The 13,039-nt window shown below is 33.3% G+C and overlaps 2 protein-coding genes across 4 annotated transcripts; both read right to left on the bottom strand.

Moving 5' to 3' along the window:
- Positions 1–387: 387 nt before the first annotated feature.
- On the bottom strand, positions 388–6,462 carry spoon (spoonbill). 3 transcript variants are annotated; one of them, XM_053769029.2, is made up of 8 exons: positions 6,302–6,462; positions 4,220–5,049; positions 3,627–3,867; positions 3,403–3,542; positions 2,730–2,901; positions 2,265–2,483; positions 1,570–1,703; positions 388–936 (listed from the first exon to the last, which is right to left on the bottom strand). In XM_053769029.2, the coding sequence occupies exons 2-8, from the start codon at positions 5,024–5,026 to the stop codon at positions 865–867; spliced, it is 1,785 nt and encodes a 594-aa protein (XP_053625004.1). In that variant the 5' UTR covers positions 5,027–5,049; positions 6,302–6,462; the 3' UTR covers positions 388–864. The 3 variants fall into 3 exon arrangements, with proteins under 3 accessions (XP_053625004.1, XP_053625001.1, XP_053625002.1); XM_053769026.2 differs by having other exon boundaries at positions 2,730–2,907; positions 6,302–6,441; XM_053769027.2 differs by lacking the exon at positions 6,302–6,462 and adding an exon at positions 5,633–5,755 and having other exon boundaries at positions 2,730–2,907.
- Positions 6,463–10,769: 4,307 nt separating this feature from the next.
- eIF1A (eukaryotic translation initiation factor 1A) lies at positions 10,770–11,719 on the bottom strand. Its single transcript, XM_053769030.2, has one exon. The coding sequence runs from the start codon at positions 11,588–11,590 to the stop codon at positions 11,144–11,146; it is 447 nt and encodes a 148-aa protein (XP_053625005.1). The 5' UTR covers positions 11,591–11,719; the 3' UTR covers positions 10,770–11,143.
- Between the last annotated feature and the right edge of the window lie 1,320 nt (positions 11,720–13,039).

Genomic DNA, 13,039 nt, shown 5'->3' with positions numbered 1-13,039 from the left:
CTTTGTCACAATCCAAGTACATTATTACCATTCTTATTGCCATGAAATATTCTAGTAAATAATCTGTGACAAATAATACTTTATATACGTTAGAATGTTATGGAAGGGATCAACAGAAAAAAATCTGTATGAAAAGGCACATTTTACAAGGCGGCATAGCCAACACACATAATCGTATTTTGGACAAAACAACATTATGAAAGTTATAAATATATATTTTGGCACTAGTGTAAAGCAATGAAAATTAGAATCTCATAACTGCGAGATTATAAAAAAACGTTAAATAATGTAAATGCAGAAGGCAGTAAATTATAATGAGCATCCTGAAAGTCTCACTATCCAATTAATTACAATAAAATTAATGGGCCTCATATGATTGCCGAACAGTTCTAAATCTACAACGTTTTGCGGTTTTTCTATGAACTCTAATCATAAAAGCGTATTGTAATTTGTAAGTTACTATTGTGGGAGCTTAGACGACAACTAGTATTAATAGTAATTTAGAAACTAATAGGAGCAATGAAACAGATCAAATATGTTTATGTACATCGGTACATATTCCTATTATAGTTTTAATTTACTATTTATACAAACATACAAGTCATATTGGATACCAGCCTATATAACTTAGTAGCTCCAAGGACATAATGGAAACTGAATGAAGAATTTAATAATTTGAGAGCTACAAGTGATCTTGTAAAAAATAAAAATGAGTAAACAATAATACATACACTAACACTTTAGGTTGTTTGCAGCGAGAATATATTAAAGTACACGTTTCAAATGCATCCCATATATTACTAGTCTGCGTCAATAATAAAAATTAAAGTAATTATAGCAGTTTTAGAGTGGAGTGATCGGCGCTCACGAATCGGGCGGGATATCCCACTCCGCCAGGCCGCGTTCTACTAGTTCTCTGTTTAAGTATATCACTTGCTGAAATGCAACACATACGCGTTAATATACACATAATAATATTTAGGTGGTTCATCTTGGGCGATGTATAAGGATGTAATACGTATTAATACGACTGATACATACAGAAAATGTGTTTTAAATTCAGGTAGGATTGACAATGACATCACGCATATCGAGACAAATCATACATAATGCAAAATGAGGAAACTAAAATAAGTAAAAAAAATACGGTTTTATATATTATTAGTTATTATAAAAAGGAGACATACATATAAACTACTGGTATGGATTTTTTAAATTTGGCACAGAGACAGACCTACACAGAGATAAGTATAGATAATATTTTACAATTTGATTTTCTATGTACTAATTTGACAAGTTATGTGAAGTTAGAAAGGAACTCATCCCTATTGAAAATGGAACTACAAATTAATTTTATTAATGCAATAATAATAATTATTATAATGAAGAATTGGCGCGTTGGGCCATAAATGTCAATAGAGATGCGGATAGCGCAGTGCGTTGAGATCATTATTGATAATGATCTCAACGCACCTATCATATGATGTCAATGAATAACTAATACACATAAGGGAACTAATTTCAATAATCATGAAAATGTATTTTTATTATAGAATCTATATGAAATACCTGAGGACTTAAGGTGAGGTAGAGATGCACGAGCGGCAGGCCGGTCTCGTCGTAGCCGGCGACCTGCGCGTGCAGCAGCTGGCCCGCCGTCAGCCCCGCCATGATGCGCAGCGCCTCGTTACTCCATTCCACTTCTGTTCGACAACATATTCGTTTTATGGAGAGATATCAGTCACACGTTTATTCATTATGAGGAATCATTTAATATTTATTATTTATTGCGTGAATAATCCCAGGTTAGATAAAAGCACAATATGATTATTTTACACTTGCAATTGCACTTATTCTATTAATAGTTCCAAGTTCTGAAACTAGATTATACTGAGTGTACGCCATATAAGTTGCATTCCATTTGCACACAGCTTGACAGAGTCAAAAATTCGAGATAGTAATAATACTCACCTAAAAGGAATGTATGGATGCTTTTTTATTAATTAAGACTTAACTGAGCAAAAAAGACTGAATTGGTTAAAATTGTAATCTTCTGATATATTATGAAATCTTAGTGATAAGCCATAAGCTAAATAGATAAATATTATGAAAAGCATGTCATGAAAACAAACTATTGATAGGTACATCAAAATTTAAATAATTAAATAATGGTCAAATGATATGAGTAAACAGTAAACAAAATAGAATTATGAATATAAAGTGTTATGAAAGAAGCATAGATACAGGAAAACAAGATAAATAACCATTTTTTGCAGGTTTCACGAACGCCAGAAGGGCTTCTGTTGCCTGGAAAGGCAGAGTCATGAAATCAGATCGAATCTGTTTGAGCTGGTCATTGTCGACGGTCAGGTACCCGCCAAAGTCTACCAGCTTCACAACAGACGTGTCATTCTCCTCAGAAGTGGAGATCACTTGCGCGCGATACCAGTTGTTCTCTGTTGGCGCGGCACAGATGGATCCCTCTGAAACAATATTATTCAATTGGGAAATATGTACTTTAAAAAAATTTTAATCAACAATAAACGAGATCGGTTCGTTCCGTACCTGATAAACCAGGTCAATCATGTTAATAAAAATAAGTATGTGTGTAAAAAAAGATCAAAGTGTTCAATAATTTACTGATATAATTAGTGGAACATTTTACAGGGTCACCCAGATTACGTGACCTATACGTGCAACTTTATGGAAAACTGGTTTGGGTGTCGTACCTTTCACAGGGCGCGGTAAGGCCGGCACGTCCGGGTGCTGGTAGGTGGCGGCCATGAGGCGGTGCAGCGCGTGCAGCGACGGGAACGTGGGGTGCAGCGGCTGCTGCAGGAAGAAGTGGCCTGCGCTCACCAGGCACGTCATTATGGTGTCGTTGTTCACGGACTCCACCAACTGCAACTGACGGAATCAGCATACAGTGCTCACTAATTTCAATACAATAACACTAAGTATATTGCAAATAAAATTAGCAAACATAACCTAAACAAAACTATCTTGAGTTATTTTTCCAATCGATATTTATATATATAGGTATATAAATTAAATTAATATTCCCTCTTGATTCCAGATTTTTTCATCTCATTATTAAAATTGTATTTTCTAAATTAATATGTGTCAAGTATATGTCAATAAAATACTGTATTAGATTGTTTACCTTTGTTAAAATACCTAAATAAAAGCAAATTTTTCATAGGAGACCTAATTTTGTTAAAAAAATCAAATATAAATTCAAAACTATACATTCAAAAGTAAGACATTTATTAACCACGAAAATACTCGAAAGTCTATTTTAACATATATTGCTGTAAAATTATAAAAAGACAAAATAAGATTATTTACACAAGACGTGTAAGAAAAATCTGAGCTTAGTCAAATATTTTTGGAATAACTTACTTGTAGAAACTCTGGTACTAGAGGAGCCAGCCTTTGATACAGTTCTGCACTGATCTCTTGTAGGGAGAAGTTAGGGAATCTCTTCTCAGGGAATTTTTCTTTGATCATATCTAAAGCTGCCTCTATTTCAGCTTGAGTTCCTGTGTAAAGTAAATATGAATGTTAAAAAGTAGAAAATATTAAAATAAAGGAGGGGAAAAAAAAGTAAGGTGATAAAAGCCAACCTTCCACTGCACATATTTTTTGTTTAACAGAATCAGGATGCCTCCTTACATATACACTTGCACCAGTCTTGGCTTTAATTTGAGCTACAAAGGAACCATGTTTTCCTATTAACAAACCAACCAGAGTCTGTGGTATTATAAATTGATGTATTCTAAGCCCTGTGTCAGAAGGGACCATATTCATATTGGCTGGAGGAGGACTAGCCGCCTCAGAACATCCCTTTCCACTGTCACTGGAACCCTAAAATACAATGATATTAGGTCATTAACAGACAATATAATTTTTGTGACTAGCTTTTTTTTTAGAATCACTCATACTTTGAAATATCTTGACTCTCTACTATATAAAAATAGAATGGCAAATTTATGACTAATTTAAAATAAATTTCTTAGTAAATTATTCATTCTATGAATATATTATTAATTAACCCGTTTATCACATAGAAGAGACACCATTGATAAACAATTGTTTTAGCAGTGCACATGCACCAGTTTGTAAGGTTAAGAACAATATTTTGTATAAGAACTAACTAAGAAATAAGTATAGGTCATGATTGCATTTAACACCAAATTAGTTTCAATTGCTTGCTTACTTCACTGTGGTTGTCTGAGAAGTGGCACATGGATGGACTAGCTAACATAGGATCCACTGGACTGTGGTTAGCAGAGTCTCTCTCCGAGATGCGTCTGGTTTGTGCAGGAGAAAATCTGTTATCACTGTCATTATTATCACTACGTTCACCAACTACATTGTTATTATCATTTATTTCTTCACTGTCACCATTGCTGTCATTAGCTGTCACCTCAGATGTAGCATTTTCATCATTTGTACTATTATGCTGCATACTCTCTTCAAGTTCACCTGTAAGGCTCTCCTTAGATTTTGCATTTACATCATCACTAGTGTTCACAGAATAGAGATCTTCAGTTTTATTGTAAGACTTTTCTGTCTGAAGTGAAGAAAATAGGCTGGAAGCTTTCTCATGAACAACAAATGATGCTTCTTTAACACATAAACTTGCCACTACTTGCTTGTCACTAAAAGACATTTTTTTATCTTTTTCTAGAGATTTCTTCCTTTTAACTTTTTCAATTTCTAGGTCGATCTCTTCATCTGTCAATACCAGAGGTGAAGAACGCTGGGAACCTCCACCATTGGGTACAATGTCAATTGGAGCTGATTTTATAATGGCACGATCAGCTTTACCCACTGGTGATGCTCGCCTAGCTTCAGCTTCAGCATTAAGAGCCTCTGCCAACTCTTCTTGAAGATTTTTTATCCTTTCTCTTCCTCCAGGGTCAGACTTGGCATACTCCCTTTTCTTTCTGAACCAGAATATCCCCAACAGCACTGCTATGGATGGAACAGACCACATGAGAAGTTGCCGAGATGGAGCCATTGTAAAGAGCCACTTTTAAAAATCTGGAACAATAATGGTTTTTTACTGAAATTTTCTGAGAGGATAGCGATTATCACTTACATATGAAATTACAAATAAAGAAATTTGAATTGGGCTCTAGAATCTTCTAAAATTCATGAGAAGCAGCAGAACCAGAGTTCTATTCGAATCTTTACAATAATATGTATATGATATGCTCAAAGTGATTTCAAAAATTGATGGAGTATCTGAGCCTTGGACATGACATTTAGTATGCATATGTGGGGGTTAGTTATTCATACTAGGTACTTATCAAATTTGCATTGTGATTGTGACCTACATTACGATTGTAACAAAAAATGTATACACTTGCAAAGAATCAGTTCTTTTGTTTCAAAAATACAAAAACTAAAATAGGTTTAATTTGTTACATAGCACTTTTTAAGATTTTTAAGATTTTATTATTTAAATAAATACCAAGATAACACATTGAATGTACAAGATAGTATTGATATATTTGTCTCCAGTTACCAGTTTTATAATATATATTACCTAGTTTATAAATGGCAATAAAAAAGGCCAAAGTATAGAAAAGATAAAATAAAGATAACAAATTGACCTACTTACTTTTGGCGATTCCATAATAGTGAAGGTACAAGAATATTTCGAGAAATAAATCTAGATATCATTGTCAAATTTAGGTTATTAATGTAGGTATAGATATATCCGCGCATTTGTTATCAATTACATAGAACTATCGCTAGCATTAACATAAACAGCACAAAAATATTTAGTATGTATATCTGAACTTCGTAATATACAATTTAACATTTTTGACTCGCCGTGTCGGAACGGAGACAGTGAAAAATACTCGGGGCAAGCATGTCTCACAAATTAACGCTAACTTCGAAAAATACTCTCACTTCTCAGTATAACGACAATAGAAATCTAAATTACATTTATTTCACTAAGACATTTGAATGAAGTTAAACCACGTGTTGAGAGTTTTCGGCATAAAACGTATGTGAACCGGTGAGGGTCACGAGCAATATGTGGAAACCTTCACAACCAACACGTAAGCAAATGTGGTTGCAGAATGAAAGGTTACGCAATTGTGATCGTGTCAATCAATTTTAGCAAATAAGACATATTATTTTATTTAGTGTTACAATGTTCTTATTATTTATTTATTTAGGTGCTTAAGTTAACGTAATAGCATCGTGACCTACGTGCCTAACGACGGAACTCCATGATCTAAATGTGGAATTTGTAGCCGGTATAATAAAAAGTACTTACTTTGATTTCCAATTAAAAGTATATTCACTTCAAATAAAGCAAATGAAAACAATCGAAATATATGTGCAAACTGATAAAACTATCAAATTTCGCTTATTTTAAATCCAACAATCCACGTGCTCACAATGTTTTCGAAGCACAACAAAATTCAATATGGCGATGACAAGTTGGCAACATAAAGAAAAAAAATATGGAAATTTTGTCTATACCTAGATGAAAACTTTGTCTATGCTTTACTTTTTAAATTAGACAGAGGATGTAAACTACCTATAGAGTTATGTTCTGCTGATTTACAAAAACACTCCGTCAAAAAGAGCGAACGTAGCGATGTACCTATCCACAGATATAAAAAGTGGATCGATCGAACTTTTTCGTTTGTTTTTGTTTTACAACCATTGAAAAACATTGGTGAAGTCAATAGCGTGAGAATCGGGCCTAATCTTTATGTATAATATAGCTATCTTGTTCTTCGGTAGCCCGACCTCTTTGTATTTATCTTATGCATTGCGAGGTATATACATAAGCACAACGTGTACTTACCGCGTATAGTCCCAACTAATAGCTTTAACTAACTTTTACCCGCGGCTTCGCCTGCGTTAATATTTCGGGATTGAAGATGAAATGATAAAGATGAAAAAAAAAAATTACCGAGCGAGGTCTACAATTCAACTTGGGATAAAAATACATTTTTTGAAAGTATGTTTGTAACGCGATAACGATCGCGTTACATACTTTCGAACCTTTGGTCTGATTTTGATGAAATTTAAAAAGTATGAAGGATCTGTCAACAGAATTTTTAAGTTCGTAGGGCATCGAAATCGGTTAAGTTGTTTTTGATATTCACAATTTTGTAAAAAAAAAAACAGCTAGTATATTATAAATGCGAAAGTAAGTTTGTTACACTTCACGCTCTATCTACTCAACCAATCTCCTTGAAATTTTACATACATATAGTTTGAAGTATGGAGAAGGACGTAAGGCACCTTTTATCCCGGAAAAAACTATTGTTTCAGTCTTTCGAATTTGCGAAAAACCTGTAGCACTAAATGCTAATAAAAAAAACTTTGCAAGAAAAACACTAGGAGCGAGGTCTATCGCAATTCCGACTTGGGGCAAAAATTCATTTTTTGTTTTGTTTGTTTGTAACTTTCGAACTGTTGGTCTGATTTTGATGAAATTGTAAAGGTATGTAGAATTTGTCAATAGAATTTTTAAGTTAATGGGGCATCAAAATCGGTTCAGTCATTTTTGAAATATTCACGATTTTGTAAAAATTTATTGTGTTCTCGCGAACACAATAAATTTTTACAAAATCGTGTTTACCCTTACAGGCATGCAATATTAGCGTTATGTTACACTTATAACACATACTATGTTCTATATATGGGTACGTGCAGTACTTACAAATTAAACTGTTTGGACAACTTATAAGTAATTTGTCTTTGCACACGATATAATTATTTATGGAATACATACCTATTTACTCTCGTAAGGTACGAGTATTATACTCATAGTATTCATCCAAATTGTAAAACACATGGTCTAATAACCAAGCCTTAAGCTTAAGTTTTAATAAGTGACTATTTTGGATACATTTGATATTTACAGGTAAATGGTTAAATACATTTATTCCAGAAACAGATCTCTGAGATCATTTTTTTTTTCTAAAGCATATGTTATTATTTTAAACAAATACACCTAACTTAATTCAAGTATATAGATATTAGTTAACGTTAAATAGCCCTTTTCTTTAAATATATTTCGTAATGTGTCATATGCATACAAGTTATGTATTATGCGTATACATATTTTTTGAAGCAGGAAAGTGGAATTTACTTTAACAGAATTCCCCCAATAGATAATTCCATATGTGAGGTAAGGAAAAACATTTCCAAAGTATGCAGATCGGGCAACTTCAGCTTTCAGCAAATATCGAAAGAGCGTAACAGTAACTGGATATTGTTTTGTTAATTTTATCTATGTGCGATTTCCAATTAAGTCACAATCAATATTGACACCTAAAAAGTTGGTTTCGTTTACGTCTTTAATTTTTTTTCTTAGTTTCGTGAATATTTAAACTATATGGTTCCTTATTATAATTTCTAAACTGTATTATTTTTGTTAAATTTACTGTTAAGTTTAAAGATTTAAGCCAATTTACTGTTGACAGATCCTTACCTACATACCTTTTAAAACGGTTCGATAATTATAGCGTTACAATGCGATAACATTCGAACCGTTGCGCGTTGGTCTGATACATACAAAAAAATGTATTTTTGCCAGATTGATCTATTCATATAGGCTATAAAAATCTATTCAATCCAAACTAATCTGTAAAAATGTTGGCTCTGTTCTATATAGTATATGGATGCTTGCCAGTTCATGTTTTTTCAAGGTACAATTTGTGAGGAAAGGGTGACATTGGTACCAACGTTGATTTAACTATTGTACATATTTTCCCTATGCAGTGAAAACATAAAAACTTCAAGAACAAAATCAATCAAGCAGTTTACGAAATCCTAATATTGTAGGACATAAGGTACCTTTCATCCCGGAAAAATAACTGCTCCCGTGGGAAATTCACACTAGCGAAGCCGCGGGCAAAAGCTACTATTTATATAATCTGTAGACTGAAAGAGTTTCAATTATCGAATTAAATTTCAAACTTCTACATTAGGGCCTATGGTTATGAGCCTATAATATATATCTATAAAATTTAGGCATTTAATTTCCGAAAACGTTAATAGATAGCTAGTCATCACGCGTCAAATTAAATGTCGCTATGGTTTCATTTTTGATAAAGCATACTTATAAATGTCGTGCTGCCGTGTGGCGGAGAAAGGTTCTCTCCATTTGAAGTTTTTTTTAAATAACTAGTTGTTCGCCGCGAACTTAGACCTCGCGAATACAATATTTTTTTTACAAAATTGTGATTATTTCAAAAACGGCTAAACCGATTTTGATGCCCCACGAACTTAAAAATTGTATTGACAGATCCTACATACCTTTTAAATTTCGTCAAAATCAGACCAACGGTTCGTAAGTTATCGCGTTACAAACTACATACATGAACTAGGTACATACAAAAAATGTATTTTTGCCCCAAGTTGACTAGTAGACTTCGCTCGCTCGGTCAATAAAAAACCGGCCAAGAGCAAGTCGGACTCGCTCACGACACGAAGGGTTCCGTAGCAATAAAAATCTTGTATTGCATATATGCATAATGTAAAATATGCATGCCCATATAGGTTTGTCTTTCTGAGCAAGTCCGACTTGCTCTTGGCCGGTTTTATTTTATTTATACAATCTAGACTAAAGAATAATTGAAATTGGTACTTTAAATTTATTTATACTAACATAATAAAGCTGACGTTTGTTCCGATATATTTTTATAGGAAGATATTCCTCAGCATCTTTTAAGGGAGCTGAGCCATGAGAGTAAACTAAGCCATTTATATTCCCTTTACAATACCTACCTTCTACTAGAGGGCAAGATCAATTGGTCAATTTAGTAGAATTCAATCCTGGATTTGGAAAGCACAGCCTTTATAACAAAACACCAGACCATGTTTGTTTAGGTATATTTAAGAAAAACGTAACCAATCTTGACATGTCTTTTTATTGAAATATTCACTATAAAAACCAAAATCTTTACGCAATCTAATCATTACATAATCTGTGTGCCCCAATGTATGCTTAGATCTTAAAACTATGCAACAGCTTTTGATATATATTTTTTTAAATAGATAGAATTATTCAATAGGTAGGTTAATGTGTATGTACTATGCATAAAATTGTGCCTGTTTCAAACCAGGGTGAGTTGCTGGTTGTTTTATAAATAATTAGTTGTTTGCTGCGAACAACATTGAATATTTGATTTAATTAAAAATGAATATTTCAAAAACGGCTTAACCAATTTTGTTGCCCCATGAATTTAAATTTCATCAAAATTGGACTAAGGGTTCGAAATTATCGCGTTACAAACATACATTACATACAAAAAAATTATTTTTGCCCCAAGTAGAATTGTAGACCTCTCTCACTTAGTCAATTAATTACAGTATTTGTCTAATGTGCTCCTACATATAGAATAAAAGACATGTCAATATTGTTACTCTTTGTTTGTACATATTTATAAGTTTTCTTAATCGAAACACATTATCAATCAAATCTATCCTAATATTACCAATTTCTTGTCTCAATATAGTTCATGTAGTAAGTTGAACATTTTTCCCATATTGTATAGGTATTTTTTATGACACATGATGTGCGAGATCCATAGATGTAATAATTTCAAAAAATCTAGTGTAATATCAATGATAAGGCAATGTTAACTCCAATAGTACTGCTGTGCATAGGAAGAGTCTTCGGGGAGGTCTAATTTTGTTGCTTTTCCATGTTTAAATCAAGTTTAGTTTATTCAATATTCATCTAATTGATTTATCTTGGATATAAAATAATTGCAAAATTGTTGGTGAATGTATTTAATTTAGGTATATATGTACACATTCCTTAAATATAGACTCTAAAGTGGTAATGAGTAAGATCTATTCAAGGAATGTTTAACAATAGAATTCTTAATTAATGATGTTAATAGTATGGGTTTTAGATATTTAATAATCGTAGTTATCTGAATAATCAATACAGGATGTGTTATAAACACTTACATTTTAATTTAGACGAATACTGATGGTAGGTTGATGGAACTACTGAATTTTAAATCAGACATCATGAGAAAATTACTGAACTAATCTTTACAAAATCACAAAGTCATGTTTATTTATAACAGCAAAATAAATTTACATAAACTTACTGTAAATATTATAAATAGTGCTAACGTTTTTATATAGCATCAACAGCATCTGCTTCATCCTCTGAACTGACTTCATCTCCGAACTCGATGTCTTCGTCCAGACCATCAACGGAGTAGACAACAGTTTCATTGATGCGCACTGTTTCAGGGAACTCTCCATACGTCTTCAGATTCCTTGCCTCGTCAGGAGTGTACTTCAAAATGACGTCTGCCTTGGCATCTTGATAATCTCGTAAACCGATTAAAATTATATCTCCTTGATTTATCCAAACCTTTTTTCGTAGCTTTCCTCGTATGTGACATAAACGTTTTATGCCATCAAAGCACATGGCCTCCAGGCGGCCATTACCGAGCATCTTTGTGACTTGGGCGTACTCTTGTCCATCTTCTTTGAAGACTAACTCACGTTTCTCTGTTTCGTTCTCATTCTTCCCCCTTCTCCTGTTTTTACCTCCTTTTCCTTTATTCTTCGGCATAATTTATATAATCTTGAGTAGAAACATATACAATTATACTACGAAAACTTCATGAAGTGAAGCTGCTGTTGACTTGAGGGAGGACTCGGTTTTTGACAGCCCGTGACGAAGACATTTTCAGACAGACGACCATAAACTCTAGACTCAGACGAAGACAGAACAGTGTTGCCATTACCATATCACGTCATTCGTGGTTTTCAGGCATTACCCATTCACTATCCAGCATAAGAATCAGCCGTGCGCGACTACGGTACGGAGCAGGATACACAACACAACACAAATAATAATGTTGCTCAACATATTTTGCGACAGATTTACAGTGCTCCTGCCGTGCTACTTTAAACTTTATTTTAAATTGGGAGTATTACTGCACATTTATCCCGCCAGAGTACAGCACTGTATGTTAGGTACACAAAAGCTTTGCCGCCTTTTGCTATGTTGATTGAAACGTTTATTTAGAGTATTTTATTAATCCTTTCATTATGTAAGCATTCGTTTGTGAAAATATACAACAATGTAACATATTCGGGTGCTGAAATATTGGGAAAAATTGTTTTCCACAAGATAAAACACTTCGAAAACCATGGGATACGCCTCACTCTGTAAAATTTTCGAGCCAGTAAACGATCGAAAAGAAGCTCGGAACACTTCACACGTGAAGACTTATTAAAATATGGACTTCATACAGGTAAGATCTTCAGTTAAAATCAAGTTTATAAATATCAGTTTATGACCACTGTTGTCCAAATAATGCAGAACATAACCAAAAATTGGCACTTTTTTGTCTCCATTGGCAATGTTTGTTTACCTTAGTTGTACTAGTAGCGCCATCTGTGCTGAGCTTTGCTTAATAGATACAATATCAATGCTCGTTCCTTTTTTGTGTCCATGAATGTCTTTGACGTTACTACGGTCGCAAATCCTGCGACCCGCCATTTGGGTCTTTATTTGCTGTACACTTTGAATTAGGTATAGTCTATATAAAGGAATATAAAGTTTATTACAATCTCAAATTCCACATATAATTTTGCTAGCTTCCTTACTTATGTGTTGCAATGCGATGTGATGTGATCAATATGTTTTCATATACTCTCTATGTTTCGTCCACAGATTTAGATTAGGCTATATACCGCATGTTTATTTGATATTATGAAAACCGAGTGTGCCATTATTTTCTACCTACGATGTCGTCACGCCAGTCATTCTAGTGATGGGCGCAACATAAACAAAATCGTTTAATTGCAAAGTACTCGTAAAGTCAAAATTTAAGTTTAATCGCAAAAACATGATAAGTAGTTGCTGTTTTCATAGTTTTCAACATCCATTCCATCATCATAGAACACTATTCACATACTTTTCCATTAGTTATTGTACTCAGCACAAATGTTGTCGGAATGATGTAGAAATTAATCGTCTGCACTGTTTAATTACTATAAAATTATGATACTT

Source organism: Plodia interpunctella, chromosome 3 (assembly GCF_027563975.2).
Source record: "Plodia interpunctella isolate USDA-ARS_2022_Savannah chromosome 3, ilPloInte3.2, whole genome shotgun sequence".
In the NCBI taxonomy this organism is placed as follows: Eukaryota; Metazoa; Arthropoda; class Insecta; order Lepidoptera; family Pyralidae; genus Plodia; species Plodia interpunctella.
This window is presented reverse-complemented; position numbering and strand designations above follow the sequence as displayed.

What these genes read in the sequence shown, in the direction of transcription:
- spoon (XM_053769026.2), bottom strand. Translation starts at nt 5,026, where the DNA reads ATGGCTCCATCTCGGCAACTTCTCATGTGGTCTGTTCCATCCATAGCA. An exon ending in TAGTACCAGAGTTTCTACAA is followed by an intron (nt 2,908 to 3,402) that starts GTAAGTTATTCC and finishes TGATTCCGTCAG; the next exon opens with TTGCAGTTGGTGGAGTCCGT. An exon ending in CTTACCGCGCCCTGTGAAAG is followed by an intron (nt 2,484 to 2,729) that starts GTACGACACCCA and finishes ATATTGTTTCAG; the next exon opens with AGGGATCCATCTGTGCCGCG.
- eIF1A (XM_053769030.2), bottom strand. Translation starts at nt 11,590, where the DNA reads ATGCCGAAGAATAAAGGAAAAGGAGGTAAAAACAGGAGAAGGGGGAAG.